The sequence below is a fragment of the Henckelia pumila genome, chromosome 2, assembly GCF_033568475.1.
Source record: "Henckelia pumila isolate YLH828 chromosome 2, ASM3356847v2, whole genome shotgun sequence".
Classification (NCBI taxonomy): domain Eukaryota; kingdom Viridiplantae; phylum Streptophyta; class Magnoliopsida; order Lamiales; family Gesneriaceae; genus Henckelia; species Henckelia pumila.
In genome coordinates, this window is record NC_133121.1 from 145,783,754 (window position 1) to 145,798,602 (window position 14,849).

General features: G+C 33.5%; 1 protein-coding gene across 1 annotated transcript; it reads right to left on the reverse strand.

Moving 5' to 3' along the window:
• Positions 1-7,842: 7,842 nt before the first annotated feature.
• Positions 7,843-11,261, reverse strand: LOC140881695 (probable myosin-binding protein 4). Its single transcript, XM_073287203.1, has 2 exons — positions 11,152-11,261; positions 7,843-10,400 (listed from the first exon to the last, which is right to left on the reverse strand). The coding sequence occupies exon 2, from the start codon at positions 10,354-10,356 to the stop codon at positions 7,855-7,857; it is 2,502 nt and encodes an 833-aa protein (XP_073143304.1). The 5' UTR covers positions 10,357-10,400; positions 11,152-11,261; the 3' UTR covers positions 7,843-7,854.
• Between the last annotated feature and the right edge of the window lie 3,588 nt (positions 11,262-14,849).

Genomic DNA, 14,849 nt, shown 5'->3' on the forward strand with positions numbered 1-14,849 from the left:
TCTTTTTGTTTCGTTTTTTGTTGTTTCATTTGCATGTGTTTCTGTTTTCATTCTTGTCTTCTGAAGCATTGAGGACAATGCTTTATATAAGTATGAGGGGTGTTTAGTGTTTAGTTATCGTGTGTTGTGTTCATTCTGTTTGCATTAATTTGGTTTAGTTTTTGTTCGTAATGTTCGTAATCATGCATATCATTTGTTGTTGTTTGTGTTGTCGATGCGAGTCGAATGAAGCATGTTAGCCAATGATGAATGAGTTGAAAAGAAAAATTGTTTTTTGGAAAATTTTTTGCTTTTGATTGAACATGAAAAGCTGTCGGTTGCCTCATGAATAATATTAAGCACGCATGTTAGACCGGTGTAGTGTAGCGAAGTAATTAATGAAGTTCGTGTTTGTTTGACCATTGCACGGCAATAAGATGCTTGTTGATCATGATAGTGTTTTTGAGTCTTGATAGTTGTTGAACATTGCATGCATGATTTTGAGGCGTACCTATTTGTCATGTGAAAAAAAATAAAAAAAATAAAAATATATAAGTTAATTTCATCCGGGCTTGGACAATGATTGAAATCCTAATCATTGTTCCATAGCTAAGTTTGCGGGTTAAATGAGATTATAGCTCCATCCGGGCTTGGACAATGATTGAAATCCTAATCATTGTTCCACAGCTAAGTCTGCGGGTAATTATTGGGGCATTAAAAAATTAATTGCAAAATCAAGAGGTATGTGTAAATTTCAAGAGTGCATTTTTTTGTGTTTGGGATTGTTGAGATGACAGAGTACTAGATTGTGATAATTGCATTGAATTGTCATAGTTCGCTAAACATTTTTAGGATGGATTTTTTTGAAGTCGCACGAAACTGGAATAACATGGCACATACACACGTTTGCGTTCAACTGACGGTGTATTGTGGACGATCGAAAGTTGTTTTGGTTTGGGAAATTGAATTAGAACTCGTCTGAGGCTATGTTGAACATGACTTATTCATACTTGTGTCATTGCATTATGTTTTTGCATGTCTTGCTCGAGTGCGAGCAAGGTTTAAGTATGGGGTGTTGATAAGTGTGTTGACTATGCATTATTTAGTGTCAATTTATATTTATTTTGCATGCATTTATTTTATTTTCGTGAGTTTTGTTAGTATTTTATTTTATGTGCATGTATTATACTCTTCTGGTTGAATTTTGTAGGAAATTGGAGGTTTTAAGTAGGAACTGTGCGGACAAGGCGCGCGCGCGCGAGGTCTCCTCCTCGCGCGTGCGCAGTGTAACAATCCAGAGATGTCAAAGCCAAGGTGCGCGCGCGCGAGATACGCTAGGCGCACGTGCGCGTGTTCGGGGATGCGTGTGTTCGAGAATTTTAGGTCAATGAGGATTCTAATTGGCACGAACACTGTAAATAGAAGTTGGATGATATTTTTGAGGACTTTTTGTCTTTTTAATTTTGCGCGAAGGCTGTCGGCGGCTGTGTGAACAATTCTTCAGTTTTTCTTCTACTCTAGTATTTTCTATTTTTATGATTTTTAGACTTGGTTTGTTTAATCATGTTTATTAGTGAGTACTAGTTTTTCTTCGATCAAGGCCACGTGATTGGGCCAGACAATTTATGTATAAAACTTGATTTGTTTATTTGAGATTTTCATACTTGATTTGATTTTATTGGTTATCGAATTTATATTTTTCTTGTGAATTTCCTGGCCAGTTATTTTCTTGCATGTTAATTGATTCCAATTCGACAGGAGAAGTTTCGATTTTGATCACTTTGATATTCAACATAGTGTAAAACTGACTAGAAATAGAATTCGGTTTTATTATGCGGTTTGGGTGTAAACTGAATTTTTACAGTTATTCATACATTCAAATTTGATTAGAATTACGAAAGATTAATCCGTCAAATTTGAATAGGTTTGATTGTTCTAGAAATAGTCCTTTTAACAAATTAGAAAAAATTTCGTTAATTAAGATTAAGTCTGATGTCTTAGATTGACTGCTTGTTACATGAATTGTCTGGTACCTACGTGAGTCCTTGATCAAACTTTTTCCCATATTTGAATTAAACCAAGTTTCTGCGGTGTTTTAATTAATTTTATTTTAATTACAATTTTTAATTATTAGTTTAAAATCTGAAATCCTTTTTTTTGATTAGTCTAGATTAAGTAGGAATAAATATATTTTGGTATTCATATTTATACAGTCCATGTGGGTTCGACATCTGGACCTTTGTCCACTATATTATAACTTGACCTGGTACGCTTGCCAATTGATTTTTAATTACACCGATTTAGCCGGTCAGACGTCAATTTGATATTGCTCTCCGTATAACATTACCTATGATATTAGAGTTGAATCTAATAATACAAATCTGTGAAAGTATCTTTTATTCGCATACATTTGCCTCACACAGTCACTCTAAACTTTCAAGTATCCATTATCTGATGGTTTGTATCCAATCGGCACATTCAGTCACTCTCAACTTTCAAAAATTGATCACCATCAGTTGACTCTTAAGTGAGAGCCTATCCATTGTACTTGAGATATAATATTATAATTTTAAAATTTTCAGTTTTTTGAAAATGTGTTTTTTCCTAAAGATATTTGTGTCACTTTTTTTTTTCCTTCCAAATTGTTCATCAGAAAACAATAATGAGAAACAACAAAGTATTGGAAACAAAATTGAACTCTTAAATAATATTTTGACTACTTCAAGTTTTCTTTCGAAAGATTTGCAAATTTCTTTGTTATCCTTAATTGTTTTGGTTATGCTTTCAAAATAATTATGGGTGATTAGCAAACACTTTATTACCTATGTTTTTAACCAAATTCTGTATAAAAAAAATGTTATATCTATTTTAATTTTAAAATCTTCTCCATTTTTTAACGTGTTTCCTAATTTATGAACTCTTTACTCGATATTAAAATTTACTACTCATTATCTTATAGAAATGTCGGTGACAATGTAGAGTAGATAGTGCCACAAGTTCTCTAAAATACTTTGTTTTTTTTTTTTTCCAATTGAATGTTACTCATTTCAAATTTATCTATTTTTCTACATTATCATAACAATATGGACTGTATGGTCAAGATGTATTGGAATAGGAGAATTTTAATTCACAAAAAAATTGAAATTTCCGGCAACTTCAAGCTCAAATAGCGATTACACATATGGTTTTTTAATTGTTGGAAAATAAACTTATTTTACTACATTGAGCATTATCAACTGAAATGTTTAAATATTTTCGTACAAATTCTCCTGTATAAAACAATTTGTTTACACATCAAAGTTTCTCAATTTTCATAAATTATGTATTTATTAAATTAAATGTATGGCATACATGAACTTTGTTTATGTTTTATTCTTTTAATTAATATTGCAAAACTTGAACATAAATTTATGTTTTCTAAAAATTCCTCACTCATGTAACGGGTCAGTTCTTAATGATTTTGTGTTTTTCATTTCATTATATTGAGGTATTGCAAATCTGATCTCTTCTTCCCTAGCCATTTTTAAATTCATTACCAGTAATATATCTTAATGTGAAACTACATTTTGAGTTGTGGCCGCAAGATATCAACACTAATCTTTAATTTTTGGTCACATCTTCACTGAATTGGTTGAGGGCGTATAAATTACAGGGACATCACTTTTTTTTAATAAAAATTTTAAAAGACTTTTACAAAGTGCTTGCCTACATTTGCTTCATCCAGTCACTCTCAAATTTCAGATATCCATTGTCTGGTATTTTGTATCCAGTCACTCTAGCTCAACTTTCAGAAAGTGATCGATAACAATAAGTTCGAAGTAGACTCTAAAGTAAATGTCTATCCAATTTACTTGGCATGTAATACAGTTTGATAATTTATAAACATGTACTTTTTACAATTGAATTAAAGCTTGATGTTTATGTAAAACTAAGACTAAATCCATTAAAGCTTGACTAAGTTTTACCAAAATTGGTTATATTTGACACATATTTTTATTCAAAAGGAATGATTTTAAACTCATCTTCATTTAATTAATAGGTATATTCCGCAATTTTAATTTGAGTTTGAAAAACATTGCACAAATATTGGTAAACGATGGAAATTTAGATTATCGATCTGGTTTATATATCAAAACTGTTGTACGTTCCAAACCTACTACTTCCACATACACGAGAAATTTTTTTTGGAGATATATGATTTTCTTTTATGTATATTTTTTTGTTAACTGTAGTCATAAGTATAGATTTAATCCTATTTTCTTGCATTCATTATATTTAAGGTTGTTTTTGTTTGGACAGATAGCATGTCAATGCATCAATATCACAAGGATCATGAGAGGTTGTGAAAGAACTTTCACAATTTCAATGTTTTGTAGAGTAGAAAAATTAAAACGTTTATTACAAGGAGTTATAACTTAGATTTACAATAAAATTAAACTGTATTAGCTCAAATATATTTCCAATAACTTATATGTTTTCCTATTTTTTCCCCCTAGATGTTGGTTGTGTTGCATTCATTGTTGGAATTATGATCATTTATAAAAAATTCATTATGTTTAAATTATATAATTTTTTTTTTTTTTTGCAATTCTAATATACAACAAAAAATAATTTCAAGTTTATGTTATTAACAATTATTTCATTTTAATTGTGAGCTAAGATACAATTATTATTTTAGACCTTCAATCTCAGCATAATTTTATAGGGAGCAAATCCTTTGCTTTGGGCTAAAGACAGCACCATTTGCTGTGCTCCAAATACGGTGTCATTTCCTTTTTATTTATTTATTTTTTTTGTTTCTTTGTTTTCTTTCTTTTAATGTTCCATGCAACGTACTGTGACCATAAGCACTTACTATTACTATTTTTTGCAATTATACATTCTTTTCTTTTTTTATTAAAACAAAAGCTTCAAAAGTTAACATAAAAAAAAATATTCTCCTAACATTAATATGTAATATTCGTTTTAGTAAATTCAAAAAAATATTTTATTTAAAGTTATTTCATTATAAAAGATAAAAATTTATTTAAAACTTATATTATAATAAATAATTATATTTTTTAAAAAAATAATAAATAATTATATTTTTTAAAAATAATAAATAATTATCTTACTCAAATATAATATATTTTCAAAATATTTATAAATATATAATAAAATATATATTTTTCCTCTTTTTATATTAAAGTATTATATTCATATAATAATAAAATCATTACTCAAATAAATCATATATACATCTAAAATATATTTTAACAAATTGATAAAAATAAACTAGACAAGTGTAGCAATGAAGATGAAAAACGAGTCTCGGGAACTTTAACATTGTATTAAATATTTATCTAAGATTGAATGGGGGAAATGAAAGAAAAAAATATTGAAGATCTAGAAATATATATATATATATATATATATATAGTTTTATGAAAAAAGAGGAAAAATGAATAGGACAACAGAAGCCCTATGGGCTATTAGAAGAAACAAAAGTTTTGCACAAAGAGTAAAAAATAAAAAGTGAAAAGAGCTTCAGACTTCAGTACTATAGTCTATACGTGGGAAAAAGAATGAAAAAAAAAATATTAAAAGAAAACGACGCCGTATTTGGACACAGCAAATGGTGCTGTCTTTTAGCCCACAGCAGATGATCTGCTCTCAATTTTATATCATAGCCCACTTATGATTAGACAAGTATGCTTAATATTCATGTATAAACGTCGTACACGTATTGCGTGTGTTTTGGTCGCTAGTATTAAATTAAATATGTAGGCAAGTCATGTGTCTACAGTCTACTTGTCATTCAAAATGTCAAAAATTAAGCAGGGATGAAACTAATTTCATTTTTAAAAGGCCACGTATGTGCATATTTAATTTAGGATTTTTTATTTTTATATATGAGTTTTATTTTAGACATATCAATTTATATTTTCCAACCCATTTAATAAATTAAACAAGAGATTTGAATTCGAAAGAAATACATGGATAATAGACCATTTTTATTATTCAACATGTCATCAAGTATTTATTTCCCTCCCATTCCCTCTCTTTTTTCCACACGTATTAATATTAATACCTATATAAAATAATAAAGTGGCATGCGGGTCGACCCTTTTAACCAATGTGGGGCACCGATTTGACCAACCCATATTTGTCGAGCCAAACCCGAACCCGATCGCACCGAAAATCAGCCGTCACCATCATCCCGTCTTTCACAGTTTGCACGCTTAATTTCCGATTCTCCCTAACGATCACACTCACCGCCACCTCCGCGGGAACACCCAATAGCTCCGGCCACGAACTTTTTCCGGCGTCTACAAAATGGAATAGAGAGTAGTCAACAATCAGTTATTACAGCGAAAAAGTTGAGACGAAGCTATGGCAAAAGAACCGATTGGTCAGAGGTACGATACTTACTAGGGCACTCGTCTGCCATTGCTGTGATTGAGGTTTGATTTTCCTGTACGGTGTGATGTTTGTTTTATTCAACAGTGTGGGTACATCCGTACTGCGTGCAGGAATTTATAGAGGACGGAGGAAGGTGAAGAAGTCTGCCATCAAATCTGAACGGGTAATAAAAAATTCAAGCCAATTTATTTGAAATTGACTTTTGACAATGGATGCGTGTGGGAGATTTGGCAAACTAGGCCCTTTGTAGTTGACTATTCCTGTCCATACTGATACAGGTAATGGATGGAATTGTTTGATATTCCGTGCTTATCGCATTCTAGCTAAGAATGATAGATGTTCACAGATGTCAAACTGAAATTTGCTTTATAGGTGGTAGCTTTAAAGTCATGCTTTGATTTTCTTACTTTTCAACAAATTCGAGATAAGACTATATCCGAAGCAGAGCTGATCTACTGGTATAGAATGAACCCCAGAACGTTTTTTAAAAAAGATGTCTCTTATGATCATTAGTTCGAATAATGCATATAAGTCCCTTCATTATTTAATTAAGTTGGTCCTTGTGATTATTTATGGACCTTTGTTGCATAGTGTGTGATGATGCACTTGGACGGACGCGAATGCGTTGGATATTAATTTGGCAGTGTATTTTCGGTTTTCGACATAGTTGGTGAAAATGTAATGTACATGTAGGGAATAAGAGGTGCAGCAGAGTTGTGCTGTGGCTATCAAAATAGCTCCAACAGCTAAGGTCTTTGCGCAGAGATTGCATTTGTTGCCTTAAGACTATACTTTAGGTGGATTCAGTGGAAGAACATTCCAAAATAATTTCACATTCAATGGAAAAATGTCCAGATTTTTATGCTTAATTCTTCAAAGAATACATGTCTTAATTATCTCCCAAAAAACACTAAATTTCTACTGATTTGTCTAAATTTCTGGGTTCAGGACTGTTCCTACGGAGGGTATCATGTCCCTTTGGCTGTGGTTGTATCATGGCATGTAGATTTCACACAAGCAAATTTAGTTGCATTAGAAGATAGAATGATGTCAGAACAATTGTATCTGTGCACTAGCAGAAGGCATGCTTATAATGGATTCAACCTCACTATACATGACAATCCCAATTTTCGAAAGTAGAACAAATTCCAATCGGTGCTTATCTCCATTTGTGAAGAAAAACAACACCCCATCAAGAAACTGGCGTTTTGATGTTACATGTTCTCCATTTCTCAAACACACTTTCCTCACATATGAAGCATTTGCGTGGAGCTGCTTCGCCAAGTGAATCTTTTTTGGCGATTATGAACCACTTAGCCTGACATATAGGATAAATCTCGATCATCAACATTTCAGATGCCATCATTTGTGGTGTAGATGGTTCTCTCAAAACCATAATCGTGTTCATGAAATGCTTACTTTGCACTTTAGGGATATGCAACCTCAGAGGATGAGTAGTCATCTTTCACTGAATTATGCTTTTCTTCGCTCTTTTAACTGATGAGCTATTTCATGAATTAATTGTAATCCATCGTTTCCATTCTGGAGCAAGTTCGAAACATGCTTTAGGAAATCTTGGTTAATTTCAAGTGCTTCCAGTCTCTCACGAAGATCTGCAATCTCCTTCTCAAAATCGGAACAATTTATACAACCGTAATTTTCTGATAATCTTGATCCTTTTTCAGAAGCATGTCCATTTTCCTTCTCATGTTCAGAGGCGGCATTTGATGCAGACACACATTTTTGTAAAGACGATGTTTTCTCTTCCATCTCCAGAGTTGATGTCGACTCCTGGTCAGGAAGTAAAATTTCAACATCATGAACTTCATTTTTCATGTTTCCAGAATCCAGGCCATTGGACATATCTAATTTCCTACTACAATAAGCTTGATGTAGCTCTTTCTCCAACTTATTCAAACATTGTGAGATGTATAGTTTTTCATCTGCAAAATTGGGTGCTGAACTATTCATGGGTTTACAGTTTCCATTGGATTTCGTAGTGTTGGAAGATCCTGAATCGTCTGTAGAAGCACGAGGATCGTGTTCAGTGCAGTGGGTGACTATTGATTCTTCAGCAATGTTGTTTCTGAAGAATTCCAACTCAGTTTCTAACTCCTGCAATTCCTTCTCCTTTTCAACAATGTTGTTTCTGTAGAATTCCAACTCAGATTCCAAGTCCTGCAATTCCTTCTCCTTTTCCGAAAGAAGATCGTTGGCTCTTTCCAGAGCCTCCGTGTCGTACTCTGCTTGCTCCTCCATCAATCTCAAGTACTGCAAGGCCTCCATACGAAATGATGCCTTCTCCTCTTGCAGCCTAGTAATCATGGCCATTGCTTGATTTGCTGCAATAGTGGCAGCGCTTCTTTCTACTTCCAACTCCTGATGCAAAGAACTAATGCAAATCTGATCGTGCTCAACCTGTCGTTTTAGTCGGTCAACAAGGCCTTCACCTATAATGTCACCATCACTGATTCCATCCGAAGATTCATGATGTTCAGAGTCACTTCTACCTAGGGAGGCCGAAATGGGAATTGTTCTAAATTCGTCGTTTTTTTCGCTTGCACTTGGACTCGTAACTTTCGATGATGAACCCACCTCAGATGTAGAGAATTCTTTTATCAGACACTCCATCTCTTCTTCATTTTCTGCAAGATCATCCCCCAAGGCATGTGCACCGCTTAGTTCTATATTTTCGATGCCTCGAGTAGAAACATCAGTTGGATTCATATTATTCAGCTCCGATGGATGAACAGTTTCTGAAGAAGTTCCTGCAACAGCTTCTATATTTTGATCTGGAATCATCAATGTGCTGGATAAGGGAGTGGCAGGAAGTTCAGACAGAATGGGGAGGGCCAATGTTTGAGGGATAGAAACGATGGATTTAGAAGTCTCTGCTGGCGCACCAAGTGTTCCTCTTCCAGCGTCAAGTTCCCCAGTCAAACATTTACTTGGTTTATGATAATATTCTACCCAATCAAGCTCTCTCAGACCCTGCACTTCGAAGACATCCGATGATGAGAAAAGGGTGTTCTTATTCTCACACAAATCAAGCAGATTGGATGAAGGTTTCACGTCATAACCTTGATTTGATTTCGACTCCAAGGCCCATTTGTTGCCTCGTGCTCTAGGTGGACCTCGTCTATCATACTGAACATCATGCTCGTGCTCGCTCCCGTTTTTACCACGAGCACTAGCATTTCCACCGTCATCCTCAAAGAACATGGCGTCCGACTCAGAATCAGGCGATATGTTTTGCTTGTCATACCCCACATGAGACAATGTATCGAAACTACTGCTCACAGCAGAAAGGTGAGCCATTGTCCCTGTAAACTTATCTCTTAACCTCTTCAAGCTATCCCTCCTGCTGAAACGACTACGAGTCAGCATGCGAGGCAGAGGAGGGGCAACGTTCGCTTTAGAAGCTCCAAATCCAACTGAACCACTAAACCCAAGAAACCTTTCAGTATTGAACATAGCTCCCCATGTCTTGCTGCAGCAAGAACACGTCCTAGAGCCTGAGAAATGGTACTTCATATGCCTATTGAGCATGAAGCTTTGAATAGCAGATCGGTCCACATCGACCCACAATTTACCAACCAACAACCTATATGATTCGGAATTCGATTTGTTCCCCACAGCAATTGGTAAGAAACATTCTTCACACATCCCTTTAACATCAGCAAGTTTATTGTGTACCGCGCAAGGTACTAAAGTCGATATCTCTTCTCTATGGTTGCTGCACAATGGGCTCATGTAACAACCCGATTTCCTGTCCCCAAGAACATGATCAAGCCTCGAGCACAACAGACATGGTGGTTTCAATTCGCAAAACTGAGCAAACTTTGTGAGGAAATATGTTAATGCCGCGTAGACAAAGAGGAAAAAGATTAAGATCCATTCGCAGGGGGCGGATGCCAAGAATGTCATGTATCCACTGGGTTCCCTCTTCTTCACCAATGATCTCTCTGCAGCCATTCTCAATCGTTCTTAACTTCAAAAACGTTCCAATCTTATTCTTGCTGCAACAAATCAGACGACTCTGAGTCACCCAAATTTGGACACTAAAAGCTATATAGTAATAATAATAATAATAATAATAATAATAATAATAATAATAATAATAATAATAATAATAATAATAATAATAATAATAATAATAATAATAATAATATTATACACTAGATTCAATAAGCTCATGTATAAACAAAACCATGAACATCTCCAGTTAACAATCAAGAAACAAATTAGCCCACCCTTCCGTAAAATTGGCATAATAAAACCGAACAAAAAAGTTGGAAGTATACATTTTTTGTTTTTTTTCCTCAGGAAATTTGCACATGAAAAGATTTTTTTCGACCCTATATCATGATTCCCACGGTCATATATATATATATATAAGGGAGAATGGCAAGGAACCCTAAATTTTAATAAACTATCTGTGCACAAATCTGAGGCATCAACCCATCAATTTAAAAAAAATTATCGATAAAAATGCTCCAAAATACATAATCTTGAAGTGAATCATAAATGCCGATTAATTAAAACTCCAAAAAAAAACTTTTCATATATAAAAAGGAACGGTACCGTTTGCCAATTGTTTCAAGGGAAGAGAGATTGATTACATATTTACATATGGATGACGATGAGAGAGGGTGAATTATAGCTCATCATCATTAGCCATGAAAAATTATTGCAAAAGAAAATAAAGTTAAAATTTTACAACAAAAATGGGAAATTTTACGCAGGGTTCCTATCACGAAAATCACTTACCGTCGAAACCAACTGAATTTCAGATTTCCTAGGATGTCTGTAGAAAAAACAAGGAAATAATGACATCCTAGGTACTTCAGAGGCTTCGTTTTCTTTTTGTTGTACTTTTTATTCCACTTTGTGATTGTAGCTATATATCGACTAAAAAATGTACTATAAGTATCGATGGATTGGTCAAATTTATATATGGTTTTCTAAACGTGACTTCTATATTTAATGCCTTGTATACCAATATTTCAATTTTAAATGAATGGAAGGAATACTAAATATCAGCCAAGTGTAAAGTAATGTTTGGATGAAATGATTTTGATTCTATTATAAATGAAATGATTTCAACTGCATGAATTTTACACGACTAAGGTGGAAAGTGGAAATTCTATGATACACTTGGAGTAAATGCGTATCTTAGTATTTGGACCATATAAATCCATATATATATATATATGACAAATCCATGTGAAAAATTTGGGATGTTTTAAATCGAATTTACTCAGATACTTCGATTCATATGCAACATACGTCTATATGGCAATTGTATCATATATCTAACTCATTCATATTTGAATCGTGTATTTTTAAACCATCTCCAATCAATTAATTATAATTATAATTTTAAAAAATGACTTGGGAATGCAATATTTTAAAAGTTCATAAAAGTAAATCATATGACAATCTAGCTATACTGCAAACGAATATGATATGTTTGATCATTTTGTATTTTTGTTATGTAAGTATTTAATTTAATTTTGAATTTTGATCTTATAAATTAATTTATGTTTTTTTTTTCTTTTTTAATGGAATGTTGATGGACAGCTAGGAGTAGTATACCGTACCGTACCCGAAAATTATGGATAAAAAAATTTTAAACTGATGTTGTATCAAAACTTTCGATATATATAATTAAAATACTGATTATATCAAAATTTTACGGTATAATGAGATTTTGGTACGGTATCAGTATATATCGTTTTATACCGAAACGAACTTTATATTTTTTTAATTTATTAATTTATTGCTTAAAAATATTATATATTTTAAAATTTTTATATAATATTTCGGTATATACCAAAATTTTCAAATTTCATTATCATACTGAAAAATTTGATATCATTACCGTACTCGTATCGAAATCTTCGTATACTGAAAATATGATAAATTTGGTATTTTTTGGTATGGTAACTTCGATATATCGAAAATTCGGTATTTTTTCCCATCCCAAACGTCAGCATTCTCCAATTTCATATCGAAAAATCCGTCAGTATTCTACCATTGTCGCCTCAGCATTTTCTGGTATCATGCTAGCTTTCTTTGACGTCAGGTCAACATTTCGTAAAAAATACCAAAAGCCAAAATACAACCTAACTTATCGGATCAAATCCAAAATTAAACATAGAGATGCCAAAATGGGTTAGATCTGTCGCGTTGTCCCGCCACATAAAATATGTGGGTTGAGTTGGCAATTTCTCAACCACCATATGGCGGGTTGTCCCACCACACCTTGTTCAATGGTAGGTTGCGGTGAATTGTGGGTTGGTATGCTCCAACCTGCCAAATTACAAAGGTCTTGGGTTGGTCCGCTACTTAAAATAGGTGAGTTAGGTTGATGGTATAAGGTACAGGAGTTCACTAATTCACTCACGAGGGTTTTTAAATGATTTTAATGGTTTTGTGTATTTTATTTATGAGATTTAAAAGTTTAGATATGAATGTGCCTGATATTTTGATGTTGCAATTTAGTTTTAATATTTTTAGGTTGGGATTAATTTCGCACTGAGAGAAATGAGACTTGCCTACTGACGAGGTTTAAAAAATATTTTAATGTTTATTTAATTTAATGTTGGTGCAGTTTTATTTTAAAAATTGAGAGGAAAAAATTAAGTCAGTATTTGCGAATAATGTACCAACTTTCAAGCTCATTAGTTATAAACTGAGTAGCCGTCAAAGACTCAAAAACCTTTCTCTCTTGGCCGCCGCCTACACTTTCCCTCTCCCCTTATCTTTCAAAAAATTTGCACCAAAGTAGAAGAACGCCTGTTAATCTCGTTCGTGCAAGGATAAATCGCTACCGATGTACCAGTTAATCGCAACCTACAACGATAAGACAAGTTTTATATGCTTTTGAACCACTGTTCAAGAATATAGTTATGTTGATATGAAAACCTGAATGTTGATGTTATGTATTGTATATTGAATTGATTTTGAGAGATTTTGAAAAGCATGATAAAGAACTGTGAAACGTGAATCGTTTTTGATGTTTTGTGTAAATATTTATGAGGTTTGATGAGAAAGATGCATAAATTTGAGAATTTCGGTGTGTGTATGATGAATGTAAATTTTTGACTCAAATATTTTGAATATGGTGGATTTTGGATGAATTCTCTTGGAGTTTTTGACACTTTTCATAGGTATAATCAAATTTTGCAACGTGTGAGTGAGTATATTGTACAACAAGCAAATAACATTTGGTACTATTCATACCAGCCAAAGCCAATATGCATACGTCTCGTACCGACCATCGTCGATATGCACTTTCATTATTTTGCAAGGTTCCCTCCGGGGCTCAATCCGAAGTACCAATCCTATACTGCTACCACAAGAATACATACAATATTAAAATATTTTATCATGCATAAACATAATATCATCATACTTCATCATCAACTTCATAAAACTTTATCATCATGAACTTCACGTAACTTTCTTGTAAAAGCTTCCTCATCAGCTTTCATAAGCATTTCATGCATTTAAAACCATTAGTGCTTGCAAATTATGGATGTTATTTGAAATAAAATGATCATATCATCTTTACATTCATAAAACTTCATGCTTTTATATAGAACATAGCTTACGTGCAAAAAAATATATAACACAATACATAACCAAACCGATCCATGTGAGTCGTCTTCTCTCTTCTTGACATAAAAATTGAAAATATTCCCATGAGACATCTTAAAAATATTTAAAACACCTTAAAAGATCATAAAAGTGCCTTTTTGACTCCGAAAACGTGTTTTAAAATAAAATAGGGTCAGCCCCAGGTGTTGAGGCGCTGCTGGAAGGCTTCCTGGGCCACGCCATGGCTAGCGCCTAGGCGCTTCCTGGCAGCGCTGAGGCACCCGGGCTTCGGCCCTGGGCAGTGTATAGGTGCTTCTAGTTGCGCCGAGGCGCCAGGGCTTCAACCCTGGCAGTGCCTAGGCGCTTCCGAGGAGCACCTAGGCGTCTGCCTTCTGCGAAGACAACAAAAACATGTGATTTTCAGCCTTGTTTCGATCTTTTTCGGTTTTCGTGATCGCGAGAATCCAATGTGCTCATAAATGGTGGTTACCACAATTGCATGTATTTCGTCACCCAAAAATAAAAAAATTTTATGTCCATGATTTTATATGCATGATGTTATGACTAGTCATGCTTATGCATTTCGTTTTATTATGTACTAGTTATGTAATGAAAATTTCTTGGTGAGTTTTTAAACTCACTATGGTTGAATGATGCAGGTGACAATGCTTTACATGATTTCATTTATGAGTAAACTTGGGGGCATAAGGAGGAGTAGTCGAGGGGACGGGAAAAGAGACGCACATGCGCACTGTCAGAAGAACCCAATTATTGTGCATCGTTTAACACTTAGGTTTTTATGAAAATTATTTTGGTTGTAAGGAGACAATTTATTCTTTTTGAATGTTTAAAGAATGCTTTTG